General features: G+C 42.5%; 1 protein-coding gene across 8 annotated transcripts in view; it reads right to left on the minus strand.

The window, feature by feature from the left end:
- The window catches only part of PATJ (PATJ crumbs cell polarity complex component), a 1,530,963-nt gene that overhangs the window by 465,741 nt on the left and 1,049,108 nt on the right, over positions 1-16,114 (minus strand). For all 8 annotated transcript variants that reach the window (XM_078669616.1, XM_078669595.1, XM_078669605.1 and 5 more), the window contains one exon: positions 95-186. In XM_078669616.1, the coding sequence (XP_078525742.1) occupies positions 95-186 (92 nt within the window). The remainder of the gene's footprint in view (positions 1-94; positions 187-16,114) is intronic.

Genomic DNA, 16,114 nt, shown 5'->3' on the forward strand with positions numbered 1-16,114 from the left:
GTGCTTAACAGGTGAAAAAACCGTTCTTACCACACAAAGGGTTGCATGCATTTTTTAACAGAGAGCAGATGCTCGCACTGTATTTTGCTCCTACCTTATGAAAACCAACTTGATCTTGGAGGGAGCGGTCTTGATTATTGCTGATGCATTTTGGTGACTTCTTCCAAACAATACCTGATTGTTTATCTGTAATCATACAATAATCTAGTAAGACATTAACATTTTTTCTCATACATTTTTCTGAACTGTATTCCTATTTGCAATATACACAAAGCAAGCAGAGATAACGTAAGTTACACTAGCAGTACTGCAGAATCCGAGCTTCTGGATAAAGGTTATGACAACTACAAAACATAATGGACCAAAATATTGGTATACTGCCTTTAGCATGAACTCTGGACGGAATATTCCTGTCATTGGTAACAGAGATGCAAAAGCATATCAGTCAATATTGCAAAACACCTCCATCATCAGAGCCTATCAATGCACCTCACATCTACTAGAAAATTTTACTGCAAGTGAAGTCGCTGATATCCAGGATATTAACATTAACAGTCGGGAGGGGGAATCTGAGATCCAGCTCATCATACATAAGCATACATTATGAATGAGTTGGAATCAGGTAATGGAACTTAATTATCCACTGTCTTTCTATCTATATTAATCCACTTTTTCCATACCTTTGAGCCAGAGAGTTTGTGGGTGTACCCGCAAAAAAGTCTTGAAAGATACTTAACACTATTCTAGATTCTTTTTAGGATCACATGTACCTAGTTATTGAAAAAGTCAATGTTAGGGTATTTCTAGAAGAGAATGTTCCAGTGCACTTCAGTGTAGCACTCGATACACCAGTGCACTAGTTTACATTAATGAAAACCGGTAGGGCGCAAAGTAACCAATTCTATAAACAAATAAAGTTCAGGAACTCAAGCGTTCATCAAACTTGTATTGTTCAGTTTAACTTATTAGTTCATTTAATTATATAAGTTTATCAATAAAAAAAAAGTGCATTTTCACATAATGCAATCACAGAAAACAGGTTTGGCGTGTTTCACAGAACAAAACTGAGTTGTTTAATAGCACCACCTAAAAACATATATCGCATATTGAATTACTTGTCTTTTTTGTTTATGAAATTGGTTGCTATGGGGGGGGCCTCTCTCTGCATGAATTCATTAAAGGCATCCTGTTTTGTTGGTCAGCTATACCAAGATTTCTGAGAGTAATCTTTAAGAGGTCCTTGTCACATTCTTACATGAGGTGACTTCAACCTTTGGACATGAAATTCTGACAAGTATAAACTCCTCCTTTCAGAAATAGTTGTTCTGTTACTGGTTCACACCCATATGACTGAGATAAACATTATATTTTACACAAGATGCAGAACTTGGCAGAAGCAATATAACTACTGCAAATGGCACATGACACGCTAGATTTAATGGAAGGAAAGTACACCATTTTTTTACGATGATCAGCAAAGAGAAAAATGCAGAGTGCACAACTATCAGAAATTGGATTATTAAGTTGGGAGTGGTGTACTATTATCTACTTAATAAACCCACCCTGTTTAGGTCTAAACACATTTTCTAGCCAATCTCTGCTCAACCCCTGGTAGCTATATGATAAGTTCAAGCAGTACTAAGTAGTAAAGAACCACACACAACAAAATTCGAAAATCAATTTAGACAAATAGAGACAACCTTTAAGAGCAAAAAGACATTAAAGATCCTCAAAATAAACCTGCGAAAGATTGTAAAGCAAACAGTGCCATGAAAAAGTAAAGTAGGCAATCAAAAGTCACTGTTCGCAGAACCTAGGCTGAATGTCAGGTCACACACATTAGAACAGAGGTCAGATAAACCAAGGGGGTCATTCTGGTCAAAATGTTTACCTTACGACTAAGTTTTTTTAATGGAAGTCAAAATCTTTCTTTGGGGCAAGGTCCAAGGAAGTCAGATACTTTGTTGTCAAGCTTACATTGAAGCCTTTGGTGCCAAACGCTCCATACAGGACACATCTTAATTTTGTAGCCAGCATGGCCGCTTTGTGGGTAAGATAGATCTCCTCGGCCAGTCCAAACGTTTACTTTCAGCCTAAGTAACTTTTTTGGAAGTCAAAGTACTCCAAAGAGTAAGGCTGGAAGCCATAGCAGGGCAGGGCTTTTTGCTGACAGATCCTGCTGAACCAGGTTTCAGCATTGCAAAGCACTGAGTGTTTGTTATGAACCGGATTTTCCTGTCCACTTCGAGGGAAACCTCCAAGGGCACACTTCAGCAACTTATGGCAGTCCCATGGAGCTAGAAAAATATTGCTAAGTCCCAACTTTTCAAAACGTCTGGGAAAGTTCCTCCTGGTCAACATTGTTTGAGACAGGTATTCTACAGGGTCCAGTCCACAGTAATCAGGTGGACCCTCTTGGAAACAAGAGCACTTCTGTTCTGTGTGTCCCTGGAGCAGGAAAACAAAGATCTTTAAGCACTTAAGCTCTTGTGTGAGTCCTCTTCATCCATGAAGGATCTGGAGTCTTCTTCCAGAGGGCTTTCTTGTTTAGATGCATCCTTCCCAGGTTCAGGAACGTTTTCTGGAGGTGGTAGACATCGTTCTCTATGCTGGAATTTGTTTTTAGAAGTCATTGGGAGGCAAACCAAATTCACAGCAGAAGACAGATATAAAGGAACTGACGTCAGTGCACATTGATGGTGCTTAAAGGTTGATGAGCTTCATCGTCAGTCAGAATAACTTTATTCGGCTTACTCAAAAGCCATACAAAGAAAGAAAAATAAAGTACGTTTCATATAAAATTTTCCTATTTACACAGAAAACATTAAATGAATAACGATATAACATACAATTATAAAATATATCATTTGCACACAAGTATAAAATGATAAAAAACATTTTACTCTAAAACTAATCTTGACAAACGGCTTTCGCCCTTGATGCGGCAACCAGAAAATTAGCAATGCAAAAAGTAACGTGGGGGTTAGGTAATAATTGTAGATAGAGCAAAGCCGGTCTCACTTGAGTGAAGCCGGCCTTTTTGAGTATAGGCAACAAATATTTTTTCCTTGGCTCTGAAAACAACCCGCAAAACATAACAAAGTGCATCGTATCCTGCACTGGTCGCAGCTACAGGGCAGAGCTAATTCTGGTTTCTGCCAATTTTTAAAAGAACCTAAATAAAAATGTAACAAATTAAATCTAAATTTGGTTAAAAGAAACCTATGGAAGGGGATTGTTACAAAGCCACGGTAGGGTGCAAGTGATAACGAATTAACCAATAAACAATGGTCCCTCACTGCCGGTTTTACCAATTCGCGTTCTTCACGGCATGCTTCCTTCCTTTCCAAAAAAGACTTTTTCACAAATTCAATGTCTTGGATCTTAATATTCTCAGGGGAGGTAAAAAGATCCGGACGGCCTAGATCTGAAAATGCCCTGGTCAAATAAGCCACCCAAGGGATCTTGTTGGATCTGTCCAAGGACAGCACGTCGGACATGATCTTGTGATTCAGTGGGAGTTCTTCATTCATCCACATTTTCAGCCAAAGGATCAAGGGGGCCATACTCAGCTTGTCAGAAAGAAACTGTAGGTCCACTTCTTTGTGGATCGAATAAGTTGGGGTCGACTGGGGAACAGAGAGTAGGGTTCTGATAAATCTATTCTCCGCTCTTTGAATTGGTTCCACATTTACATGACCCCACAATGCGGACCCATATAAGGCAATGGCTACAGATTTACTGTTATAAATTTGTAATATAGCTTCCATAGGCCTAGCCCCTAGCCTGCCGGCGAAGCCCAGGAGCGCTGAAGATGATCTGATAACAGCCAACCTCTTAGCTCTTACCTGCGGACCCCAGGACCCTTTCTGGTCGAACAAAACACCTAAATAGGGGAATGTAGATACCCTAGAGACTATGTCCCCTCTGCATGTGAATGTTTCTCTTCTTACGACACTCTCGACCCACCACCATTGTGTGTGACTTGGTTACGTTTATCTTAAGATCCAGTTGCTCCATAAACGAACCAAAGGCATTCAGAAGGCACTAGAGGCCAACACCCGTGCGGGCAATCAGCACGGCGTCGTCCGCGTATAGGAGCGCCGGGATCTTAATTGCTCCCACACGCGAGACGTCGGCTTCCTGCCCCCCCAGATGTGCGCCCAGGCTGTTGATATAGATGGTGAAGAGCAAGGGGGCTAAAATACAGCCCTGCCGCACCCCCCTTAATGATCTAAAGGGAGTGGTACACCTGCCCTCATTTGTCACGCGTACACTAGAAGAGAGTTCTTGATGCAGGGTAGCTATAAAGGTGACCAATGCCTCATCAATACCCATCTCTAACAAGATGGCCCACAACTTCGTCCGATTGACTAGGTCAAAAGCCGAGGAGAGGTCCATAAATGCAAGATATACGGACCCCTCCTTGGCCACAGTATATTTGGAGATGAGCAGATGTAAGTTAACGCACTGTTCAATGGTGCCCTTTCTTTCCCTAAAGCCATATTGAATTTCAGCCAACCCACCACAGAACCCAACATTCTCCCTCAGCCTGGTTAAAAGAACTCTACCTAAAATTTTTACTGACGAGTCCAGAAGGGATATAGGCCTATAACAGGCTGGATCATCCCGCAAACCTTTTTTAAAAATTGGAACAATGGTAGAGGTGTCCCAAGAAGCAGGTGCAGAATTGCCATTAACAGCGATAAACACATTTGCCAAAACTTCAGCCCACAGTTTTGGTGAGTACATGAAAAAGTCAGCAGGCACACCGTCAGGGCCAGGTGCCTTGTGCTTTTTAGTGGCCAGGATGGCTTTTTCCACCTCATTTCGGTTAAAAAAGATGGGGCGGATAACTGAGGTTTTCAACGGAACATCATTAGTCGCATCAACAGTATCCCCATAGACATTTTTAAAGTGTGACAGCCATTTTTCATCGGAGACAACGCAGTCCATAGATTCATTGATGTCATCCGAAAAAAAAGGCTGTTTAATGATCTCCCAGAATTTTTTACTGTCTTTCAGGACTGCCACCAAGAGGAGACTATCCCATGCTTCTTGTTTAATAATATCCTTTCGTTTTTTGACAGCTAGCTTATAGATCTTCCTAAGTCTGGTGATCTCACTTTTTACCCTAGGGATATTTTTTAGGGCTACCAGCAGTGATCTATGTGCTTTGGAGCATGCTGAATCAAACCAGCGCTTAATTCCTGGGGTACCTTTTTTTGTCTTTGCTATAAGATCCTGTGATACCTGCCCGCATATTCCCTCAAATGCCTCAACAATTTCTTGACCCTGGGCACAAGGATTTTTACAAATCTCAACCTGGTCCTTAATTTTAACATAGTTTTCTGCGTAGAATTTCTCCGGTACCACCTTAGCCCATTTCAAGCGTCTACCTTGATCAGAAGGCTTCAGAGGGTGGGCAGGCCTTATTATCAGCAGAGATGGACCCATGTGCCCTCCCCATGCTACTTCTAATTCTACCGGGTTATGGTCGCTAAAGTGTGATTGTACTGTGCGATAGGAGATAGCCCGGTTTAAGATTCCCAAGGATATAAATATGTAATCTATGATTGTGCCTTGGGGGATGCCAGTGAAGGTTGGCAATCTAGTGCCACCATCTGGTTCATGCAAATCAAAATTAGCAAGAAGATCTTCCAACTCCTCTCCCTCTGCAGTGTGTTCAAAATGGGGTCCCTCTAAGCCATCATCCCAATCCGTGCTACTTTTCATACAAGTTAGGTTACACGGATGAATATTAAAATCACCTAATAAAATGTATTCAGTATCAAACTTAGTATTCTGACTGACCAAATTTAAAATGTTATCTAAATCAGTGATATTTCGACCTCTATGGTCGCAATTCCCTGAGTTATTAAAGTTTATGAAGATAGTCCTGCTAATGTTGTTAGTCACTCTTTCTACCATCAGGATGTTTGGCGAGTTGGTACTAATCTGCCTACAGGTACCCTTTAAGTCTAATGAGAACAAAATTAGCAGGCCTCCCTTTGCCCTCCCCATACGGCTGGGAACAGCTGCTTTGGTAAAACTGATAAACCCGTCCCACCAAAGATTAACAGAGATATCCCAGGTTTCCTGGAGGGCGATAATATGGTGACCTAAAACAAAATTTGACCATGACTTATCCTGTCGCTTACCGTTTAGCCCTGCTATATTCCAACTTATCAACTTGCACGACTCTCTGGGTATCTTAGGTTCAGAATACCACACCGATGCCCCTGCATTATTATGTGGTAGTTGAGTTGGTTCATTAGGACCTGCTTTCAATAGGCTCTGTGGCTTGTCTCCGGCAATGCACTGGTTCACGCAGTGCTCAGGCAAATATGACATAGGAGGGTGGTTATGTCTAAATATGATTTGTTCTCCCTGCCCCGTCTGAGAGATAAGCTCTGTAGGATATAATCCATTAATGTGTGGGCTATTCCGATCTAATTGTTGGATTAAATCATTATTTCCCAGATTAATAACCTCTATATGTCAGTCGCAGTCATTTAAGTTGGACAAGACTCCGTACCTGTTCCCTGTTCCAAAACCCCAATCAAAAGGGGTGGCCGCCTGACCCCAACCATTCACTGCTGTGTTCCACATGGGCTGTGGAGTGTTGGGGCGCATCAAAAACTGTTCATTTCCTGGCCTAGCCATAAAGCCATGTCCATGTCCTCTATTATCAAATCCCGGGGTATTAGCTCCCCACCTATTTGTGTTGGGCCAATTAGGTCCCGGGGTTCTGGCCATTGGCCCAAGCGGGAAGTTGTATTGCCCTATCCCATGACTAATCATCGGGTGTGAACGGTCGTTATTAAATCTAGATCTACTTTCCTCGCCCCAGTAAGTGGCTCTTGCGTACCTTCTAGGCCTGGGAATATTGGGGGAAGTCACATTTTGATTTTTGTTATAAAAGAATTTCAGGGTAAGGGGAATTATGGAACCGCTTCTACGTTGAGGTGGGAAGATGTTAACAAGGATATTTGGGAGTACTTCTGCGCTGGCAAAATTCAGAACTACGCAGTCCCCTTTAAATTTCTTTGGCTTATTCCCAATCCATGGTACCCTCCTTGTCGTGACGATTTCCCCCGCTAGCTGGTCAACTCCCTGAGATGCCATATACATATTATTGGTAAGCCAGTGTAGGGCTTTGTCTTTTAGTCCTTGAGAGGTTTCTTTTTGCTCAGGAGGTAGGACAGGAACATTCGCCAATACTAGGACTAGGGGTGAGGCTGCCATGATAAATTGTATTGAATCCTCCCCTAAGTTCAATGGTGCTAACACAGCAGATGGTAAAGTTGGCGACTCTCTTATTACAACCTGACTGGGCTCAGATGATGATAACTGCCCAGCCAAAGTAGGCTGTAATTGGCCTTCCGTGAGGCATGTATCAGGACCCGTACCCACCTCTGCTGTAACTACTGGGTTGATAACATGGATGGCTAAATTATCCAAATCATTGACCAGCTTAGTTTGCGACCCGCCCATCTTTTTCACTTCTGCTGTTAGTTTGTCTATTTTCCCAATGAGTGGCTTGATGATGGTCCTAATTTTAATATCTATCATTTCCATATCATTTGACAGGGAGAGCGGCCAGGTGGAGAGAGGCGCGGGTCACCGAGGCTTCTGGTCCTAGAAGTCCGGCCCCTGCTCGCTCGCAGCCCTGCCAAACACACAGTTCACCAAAATACAATTTCCTGGGCTCAAAAGCGGGTTTAGTGCGCAGCGGGACCCGCGAAGCGGGTACCGCAAGTCGTAGCGCTGTATAAATGGATCTCACAGCGTCTTCACAAGGAGCAGATCAAACACGCCAACAAGCAGATCTATCAGCGTCCTTAACGGCAGCAAGTAAATTGCAGGAAGTGTCACACGGCGATATCCTCCTCCCCTGCCTTTCTAGTGTGCAGGAGGGGCGTGCTTGACAGGGAGAGCGGCCAGGTGGAGAGAGGCGCGGGTCACCGAGGCTTCTGGTCCTAGAAGTCCGGCCCCTGCTCGCTCGCAGCCCTGCCAAACACACAGTTCACCAAAATACAATTTCCTGGGCTCAAAAGCGGGTTTAGTGCGCAGCGGGACCCGCGAAGCGGGTACCGCAAGTCGTAGCGCTGTTTAAATGGATCTCACAGCGTCTTCACAAGGAGCAGATCAAACACGCCAACAAGCAGATCTATCAGCGTCCTTAACGGCAGCAAGTAAATTGCAGGAAGTGCTTCATCGCTTCTGGGGTGGTATGGGGCCAAAGCGGAGCTGCACGCCAACACCTAATAGTGTGAGGGAGCATTGCTGATCCAGCCTGGTGCCTAGGGAGTATTCTAAGGAGAGGTATCCGCAGTTAGAAGTATTTATCAGATACAACTTCCAAATGACAGGCTTACTTAAATTAATGCGGATTGTCAGACCCTCTAGAATTAGAACCTGCATCTCCACTCCGAATATCAGAGCCATCCCATGTAGTATTCAATATAGTTTGTGTCAGAACCTGAAGTCTCTGCTTGAATAAAAAAAAACAATTAGCATTTTTGGTGTGTTACTCCTAGAGAATGTACCATTGCTTGCAGTGCAAAGATGGTGAAGCGAAAAACACTTGCACTTTAATAGTAGCACATTTGTTCTACTAAAAGTGTTTCCACAGAGGAAGCAGCAAGTGCAACGACGATTTTGCAATTATACATTACTCAGCACCTAATCAGTTTTGATCCTATAAGTAATTTGCGTTCGTAAATTTCATACAACAATGCTGCTTTGGTTGCAGCAATGGTGATTTTTCACCTAAAAGTGATTTGTGATCTTAAACGTATGCTGATATTGTGCTAAGGTGATTTCTTTTTTCACCTACCTGTGCTGTCAACTGGGATGTCATACTAATACACATCTTTTACACCTCACGTGTCGTTACCAACACGTTTTCTCTATGTACTGTTTTATTTTGCACCTAAATATGACAACAACCTCCTGCTGACTTTGCAACAAGTCATTTTTGCTGCTAAGTGTTATTGCACATACACCTGTCTCAAACTCTTGTTTAATGTTGTGCCCAGCATGATTTTGCACCCAATCATGAATATGCATGAACATGCATCTACATGTGTTCTTAAACTTAATGCGTTTCTACATTCATGCTGATATCCAACTAATTGTGATTTTGCACCTCAGTCCACTTTTGTACATAAGTGATTTTTGATGATATAGTGTGTTCGCGCTCATATGATTTTCCCCCTGAAAGTGACTCTGCACTGAAATATTTTTGTGCTGAAAGATTTTCCACCAACATACTCAGGATGCACTAAGCACGATTTAAGACCTCAATGTGCTGTCAACCTAATGTAAGGCGTTAACTATGCACACCTTTTAGGCTTCATTTTATGTTTGAATACTGAATGTATCGGAGTTAAGAATTATACACCACTGAAGCATGTTGCAGCTAAGCCACATTTAATCTGCTTCAGGTTTTGCAAGTGATCTTATTGTGGCCACCAAACCTAAAACAAAAAGAGCAAATGTCATACAACAACACCGCAGATAATACTTCCCCCTAGCTTATTACAATTATTCACAAGAGCAGAAACACTAAGCCCTTACAGTGAACTTGGATCCCTTAATGAGTTATAAATAGCATCGGAGTCCGCTCCGTTAAAAAGTGACCTGCTCTTATTTTTTAGTTAATACATACCCATTCTTGGATCGATATGCTATGTTTTCTTTACTCAATTTTAATAGAAAATCATCTAGTACATGATGTTGGTATAACCAGAAGTGTGAGGTACAGATCTCCCAGTATGATAATGGGGAAAATAACTATCCAGTCCTTCAATGTCTTCTCCACATTGTTTAATATCCTGAAGGCTCTAAATGCTTAACACGGATTCTAAAAAAACACACTCATCCATCTGCCTAGATTATGATTAAGATCTACAGACTCCCAGAGAATGTAACCAGACAGTATAATTCCAGCATAAGTCAAGGCAATCTTGGACCATATACTGGAACAAAACTACACTTACAATGACACAGAGTGAAATACAGTGATAGACCGAGCCACAGTCCCAGTAGACACTACTATTCCTCAATACATCTTCTCCCTACCAAAAAAGCTCACAGTTCTGTTACACCAAACCAGAAGTACACAAACTGACTCTTCACTTAAGAACTCGGCCACACATAGCCATATCCACATGAGGGGTATAATTAATTGCCTCATACTTCATTACAGCAACTTACAATTGAACAGAACACAAACGTTTCACTGAAAGCAACAGCGGGCCCTCGGTGCCGCACCACACACCAGTTCCGACAGTTATTTCCGATTGCCGTGCAAACAACCCCTACGCCAGCTGTTGAGCGGCGTAACTGTGCTCCAGATCAGAAAATAGATAAACAACGTTGGGGGTGCACAGCTCACAATGTCCAGGTAGCCAGAGTTGTATGAAAAAATCACTTCTTTATTTAAAGTTAGTCAGATTACAATATCTTTTATTATATCTATTATTATATGTTATTCATACATTTCTATGTGGGAGCGAAACGCGTTGGCTGATATTGTGATCTGACTAACTTTAAATAAAGAAGTGATTTTTTCATACAACTTTGGCTACCTGGACTTTGTGAGTTGTGCACCCCCAATGTTGTTTATCTAGAACACAAACGTTTTTTCAACTCTCACAAATGAATGATTAGACATCAGACTTCAGTTGAATCATCAGCATGAGATGATACAAGATCTGTAAACCCCACTCTCCATCGCTTTCCCATGAGTGCTCTCCTCTCAGGAACTCTGCCCACCTGACCCTGCTACAATTTACTCAGCATCCTTACTCCTGAGAAGTCCAACATGCACACTGAACCCAAAGCATTGGAGCTTTCCTCCCTGCACATTAACTTCTCTACACGCCTACATACTCTGTCTTCACCAATTTAATATCACATCCTTCTAGCACAATCTCTAGAACCAAAGGTCCTAGACACAATTTAAGGTTGATTTACCCAAGTAACCACAAAATAACCACTCTTAATTCGGTGATCCATCTTCTATACATCACATCAATGCTGCCTTCCGTAACAGTAAGATTGTGGTCTCTAATGCATCTTCAATATCTGCCCTCTTCCAAGGCGTTGACCATGATGCAATTGCACTCACATAAACCGGGCTCCACTCATTCTTCATTTCATTAATTCCATTAGAATAAAACATCCTCTTATGAAGGAACTCCATCATTGAATCCAACATCCCCTGAAATAAATGGTGCGTCACTGCTTGAAACACTGTATGAAGAAAACAAAGATTTGCTTGAGCCTGTGCTTCTAGGATTACAATGTGATGCCTGTTTAGACTGGCACAAGTTGCCCAAGATATTGACATATTTGTTTGTGGGGCAACTTTGGGAGAAAGCGGAGTTCATACGTGGAAAATATATGTGGTGGCTTGAGATCAGATGGTTCTTTTTACGTTTCCTACACTTCTGGGAATGTGATGGTTCTAACCTGTGGTCTCTGACCTGATTGTGTGAAACATACATTAGAGTAATTAAAAAACCTACACTCAATGTCAGTCTATGGGCTCTCAATCTTCATTTCAATTCTGTGTTCTGAAGAAGTCCCTATGCTTTTGGGACGAAACGCGTTGGCTGTCTCTTTGTCTACTGTCTTAACACAAGCAAAGAAATAAAGAATAAATAGGTCTAACAGATGTGTTGTGATACTTCATTGATAATGTCTAAACTTTCCTGTAACCATGGTCTTTGACTCCTATTGGGATATTAGGCTCTCCGTATAAAATCTTGCGTCTATGTGCATTTATGTCTGAGTGCTTCTCCCTCTTGCTGTGTAGTATTGACAAAAAGTTGTTGTCTGAAGCAGCAGTTTAATGAGTCAGTGATCTCTTTGACTCACCTGCCTAAGAATAATAAATAATGATAGGTGGGTCCTATGATATCCCAACTTGACAATTGCTGACCAATTGACAGGTCACCTGCACAGAAACCGGATGTGGTAGCGTGGGGCACTCAAAGCTGAAATAAACAGGTAATTTAAATTCTCATGATCTGGGGTATTAGCAGGAAAACAGTAACTTTATTATTTAGGAGCAGGTTTAAATTGTGCATGGCCTCATTGGGTTGTGTTAACAAAGTGTGGTCCAGTGAAAACGTGAAAAGACTTCATGGATGATGAATGCAGAAGCAGAATTGTAGTGGTCTACATGGAAACGGTATCTCAGAATTTAAGATTCAAGCTTATGTAGCTTTCTAACTTACACATCATTTTCTTCACTCATCCCATATGCAACAAACAAATAACTCCCAGCCAGGGATCTTGTCACAGGTGTAGATCAGATGAGGTTTGCTTTCCCCACAGGGTGTGGAGGTGACCCGCCGTTCAAGGACTTTGGGTGTAGGTGAACATGAAATCTCGACCAAGCGTGATTTTGCCTGAGGCTGGCTCATTAGGTATCCCTAATTACATAAGAAAATGAAACGAACCTGTAGGTTCTCAAACTTCTTATTGGCTACATGTATAGTAGTTATGACCTCCGCACCCTTTTTGTACCATGACAGTCCATTTAAGTACCAAGATTGGTGCAGAGTACCATAAGGGATTGTATTCAGACTTTACAAAGTAGAGTAGACACTTACTTACAACTTGTATTGTGCAGATCGATACCAGGCACCAGTCAGAATATAAGTATTTATGTTAAATGTCTACTATGGAATTTGCCTTTGTTATGGTGGCCATTTGGATACAATAGTAGACATGACTGGGCTGTTTTCATTTATATATTATTTTCCTGCTACTTTACATTCCTTATCTGTGGTGCTGGTGCTCTGCAGCACTGCATGCTAGAGGGAAAAATAGTGCACAGACAGAGAAGGGACCGAAAAGGGTAGACTGCATGAAGACACAGCACAATCAGTCTGAACACATTTGAAAAATATACTACCATTGACGCACAAAACAGGTAGCGGGCATCCTTAAACGCCAGAATATTTATTGGACTATTAAAATGGTTATACATGTCAATCTTCACTGCAAGTTAACTTGTGGACACAAAAATTGCACAGCTCAGTGATAGGATGCAATGATTTGTTGTCCACAGCCTGCAAATCATTCCACTTGGTGACAGGTTTAGCGTAGGTGACTCTCAAAGTCATCTTGTATAAAACAGAAATGGCTCTGGGGCCGAGTAGTGCCTATGTTACAAAGAAACTCCACTGCAAACAATAATGTGCACGCGGTTTGAAAATTGGTGGAAAAGGGTTCTGCAGGGGACTAAAAGCCAATAACTTGGATTTTTTTTTATTTATGTATCGCACTTATATAGCACTCGGGGGCTAATAGGTTCTTTACACAGAATATTAGTGTGGCATCAAAATGGTGAAAACCAACATAGCAAAAACTGTGAATCGGGGTAAGAGTGATCAGTAAGATATGAATATATGAATATAGTATAATATAGTATCAGACTATCAGACTTCAGCGATGATATGCAGGTTTAAAACTCCTGTCAGAACTTTACCCAGCACTGGCACTTCTATAAGGCTAAAAAAAGTGACTTTTTTGGTGCGTGTAAATCGCTCCAGAGGCAATTTGTATTTTGGCTTTAGTGATAAAATTCCTTGCATCATTTAAAAATATATATATTCTGCCTGATTTACATTACTTTTTACCAATCACCCTTTATGTGTGCATTGGAACTATACATATTTAAGTCAGAAAAAACATCCCATATGAAATCTGAGCTCTGGGTCCTGAAAAGTAGGGAGGTTTACTCTGCTCAATACTGTCTAGTTGAAACCAATTGGCTTATCGGAGCTGTTATTAATGCCATAGAAAAATTATGTGAACACTGCGCCAAAACACAGATCAAGACTCTCATAGAAGGCCAAAACGGTTGCAGCCAAAACTGCAGTCACTACATGTCAGAGTAACCGTTTTTAGGTCTCCGCCTACGAACTGCGCACATGCGCAGTCTCGCTGGGGAGACTTAATGTCTTAGAGTAAGGAGGTCAAGCCCTCCCCCTCTTCTCCATTGGCTGGCCTCCTAAACGGCGGCCAGCTATTGGAGAAGAGGTCTCAGTGACGACATTCTTTCCATCTAAGCCCCGTCCTTTTTGGATTGGGGGGCGTGTTTTTTCGTTTCTTTCTCTCTAGTGACGCGCTCATTCAAAAACACGCCCCCAGTCTGAAAAGGACGGGGCTTAGATAGAAAGAAGAACCATTTGTCTGTAAGCCCCGTCCTTTTCAGACTGGGGGGCGTGTTTTTGACTTGTTTACATCCTATAAAGAAAGTCTAAAAACACGCCCCCCAATCTGAAAAGGACAGGGCTTTGAGACAAATGGCAGCGCTTGTTATGTAGCGCGAACTCGACCCGAAGGTATCCGAGCGTGATTGGATGGAGTGTCGCCGTTCGAGCAGCCCAGTGTTTTATGTTTCCCCCTAAACTGTGTGACCTGTCGACAGAAGCACGGGTGGGTGTGGCTCAAGAGGCTGGGCGCGAGCCGCCTCAAGGCTGATTTATTTACACCACTATGATGGTGGCTTGTGGTGCCATAGTCGATGCTTTTCCCTCACATAGCAGGAGCTTTGCCAATTTTATGAATGACAAATATGATTTTCAAAGTGATTCCAGCTTCAATAACGAACCAGGCGCGTGCTTCGATGGTCTCCGTAGCCATTTCATCTTTTGCCAGTATATTGACAGTAGTGCTTACTAAATATGGCGCCTCCTGATTACACTGTGTTATTATTTCAACTTGTAGCGTATGTGTCGAATGTGCTCCGTGGCCTTTGGAGGGGTGCCCTCTCCCTCTGCCCAGGCGTTTGCTTCTTTCCCCTTCCCAGCACACTCCGTTGCGTGCAACTTTTTTATTGTGTTGACAAAAGGAGTACACCGAGGTTAATGACGCAACAGTACCTTGCTTAGTTTGATGACGTCAGTGCGGTTTTGAGGTATATTCTGACATCACTAACCAGTTGGCCTTTTCAAGGTTGTTCCAGTGGTGCAAGCTGGTGGTGACCTCAACTCAGTAGTGCAATGAGGTGTGATCATGGTTTAAGAGCCATTTGATCGGTTTAGACAATTTCTTCTCGAAAGAAGCCACATATTTGGGTAGTATTTTAAATTAAAACACACCACATTATTTATCGGTGTAGATTTTTTCTGTTGAGCTCTGTTGTTTACCTCAAGTGTTATGGCCAACACGCAGTTGCTAAACTAGTATTTATGTGCTAGCCTTCAGAAAGAAGTCACAATTCTGAATTCTTTCTACGATGGGGGAGGGGAGAGTGTTATGTGGTGTGGACTCCGCAGCAGAGCTAGTCTTGGTGCCTCCACTGAAGCCAGCATCACCAAGAAGTGAATGTGCCAACACTCGAGCAGCGAACACGAGTGTGTATCAGGCACGAACTAATGCAGCGATTGATGTCAAATGCCATCTCCGACTAACGTAGTGTCAAAGATGGTTGCTCGTTTTTATACATTACACCTGCTATTCCGGTGTGTGGTGCCTGAGTGAATATGTGCAACCGCTGTAGGAATCTGATCGACCCTATGTCGGTTTGGATTCTGGGCTGTTCGCTCAACCGGTCATACTTCCCAGGGATCACTGTGATTGAACACCGCAAACGCCCTTTAGCGCCAAGAAACCCCTTAGAGTGCATGCACACTCTAGAAATATACCTCGCACATTACTGTTATGTTGTAGTATGCACACCAGACAGGCAGAGTGACCATCGAGCTACGGTTAACTAAGATAAACCCTGTGGAACCCTTAACACATTTTATATCATAATTCTGATCAACAACTCTCATGATGGCGAGTGAAGAACTTTTCTCTATATCAAATGCCAACATTCCCTCACGTGCGCCCTCCTAACAGGGAGTCGATGGCATGGATTTGAGAGCCCAGGCGCCGAGAGCGAGCACAGAGGAACGTGCTGCATGCTGCAGCTCTGAGCTCTCTGTGCAGCAGCCACCATCCAGCACCCTTTACACTCCGAGCATTAATTGCTGCATTACCGCTGCCCGGTAAAGACAGTCAGCAAAGCAAAGTCATTGAGAAAGCCGTCAAGGGTCAGCTCGCCGCCTTCATCGAATACAACAAATCCCTCGACCCC

The sequence above is a fragment of the Lissotriton helveticus genome, chromosome 1_2 (assembly GCF_964261635.1).
Source record: "Lissotriton helveticus chromosome 1_2, aLisHel1.1, whole genome shotgun sequence".
Taxonomy (NCBI): Eukaryota; Metazoa; Chordata; class Amphibia; order Caudata; family Salamandridae; genus Lissotriton; species Lissotriton helveticus.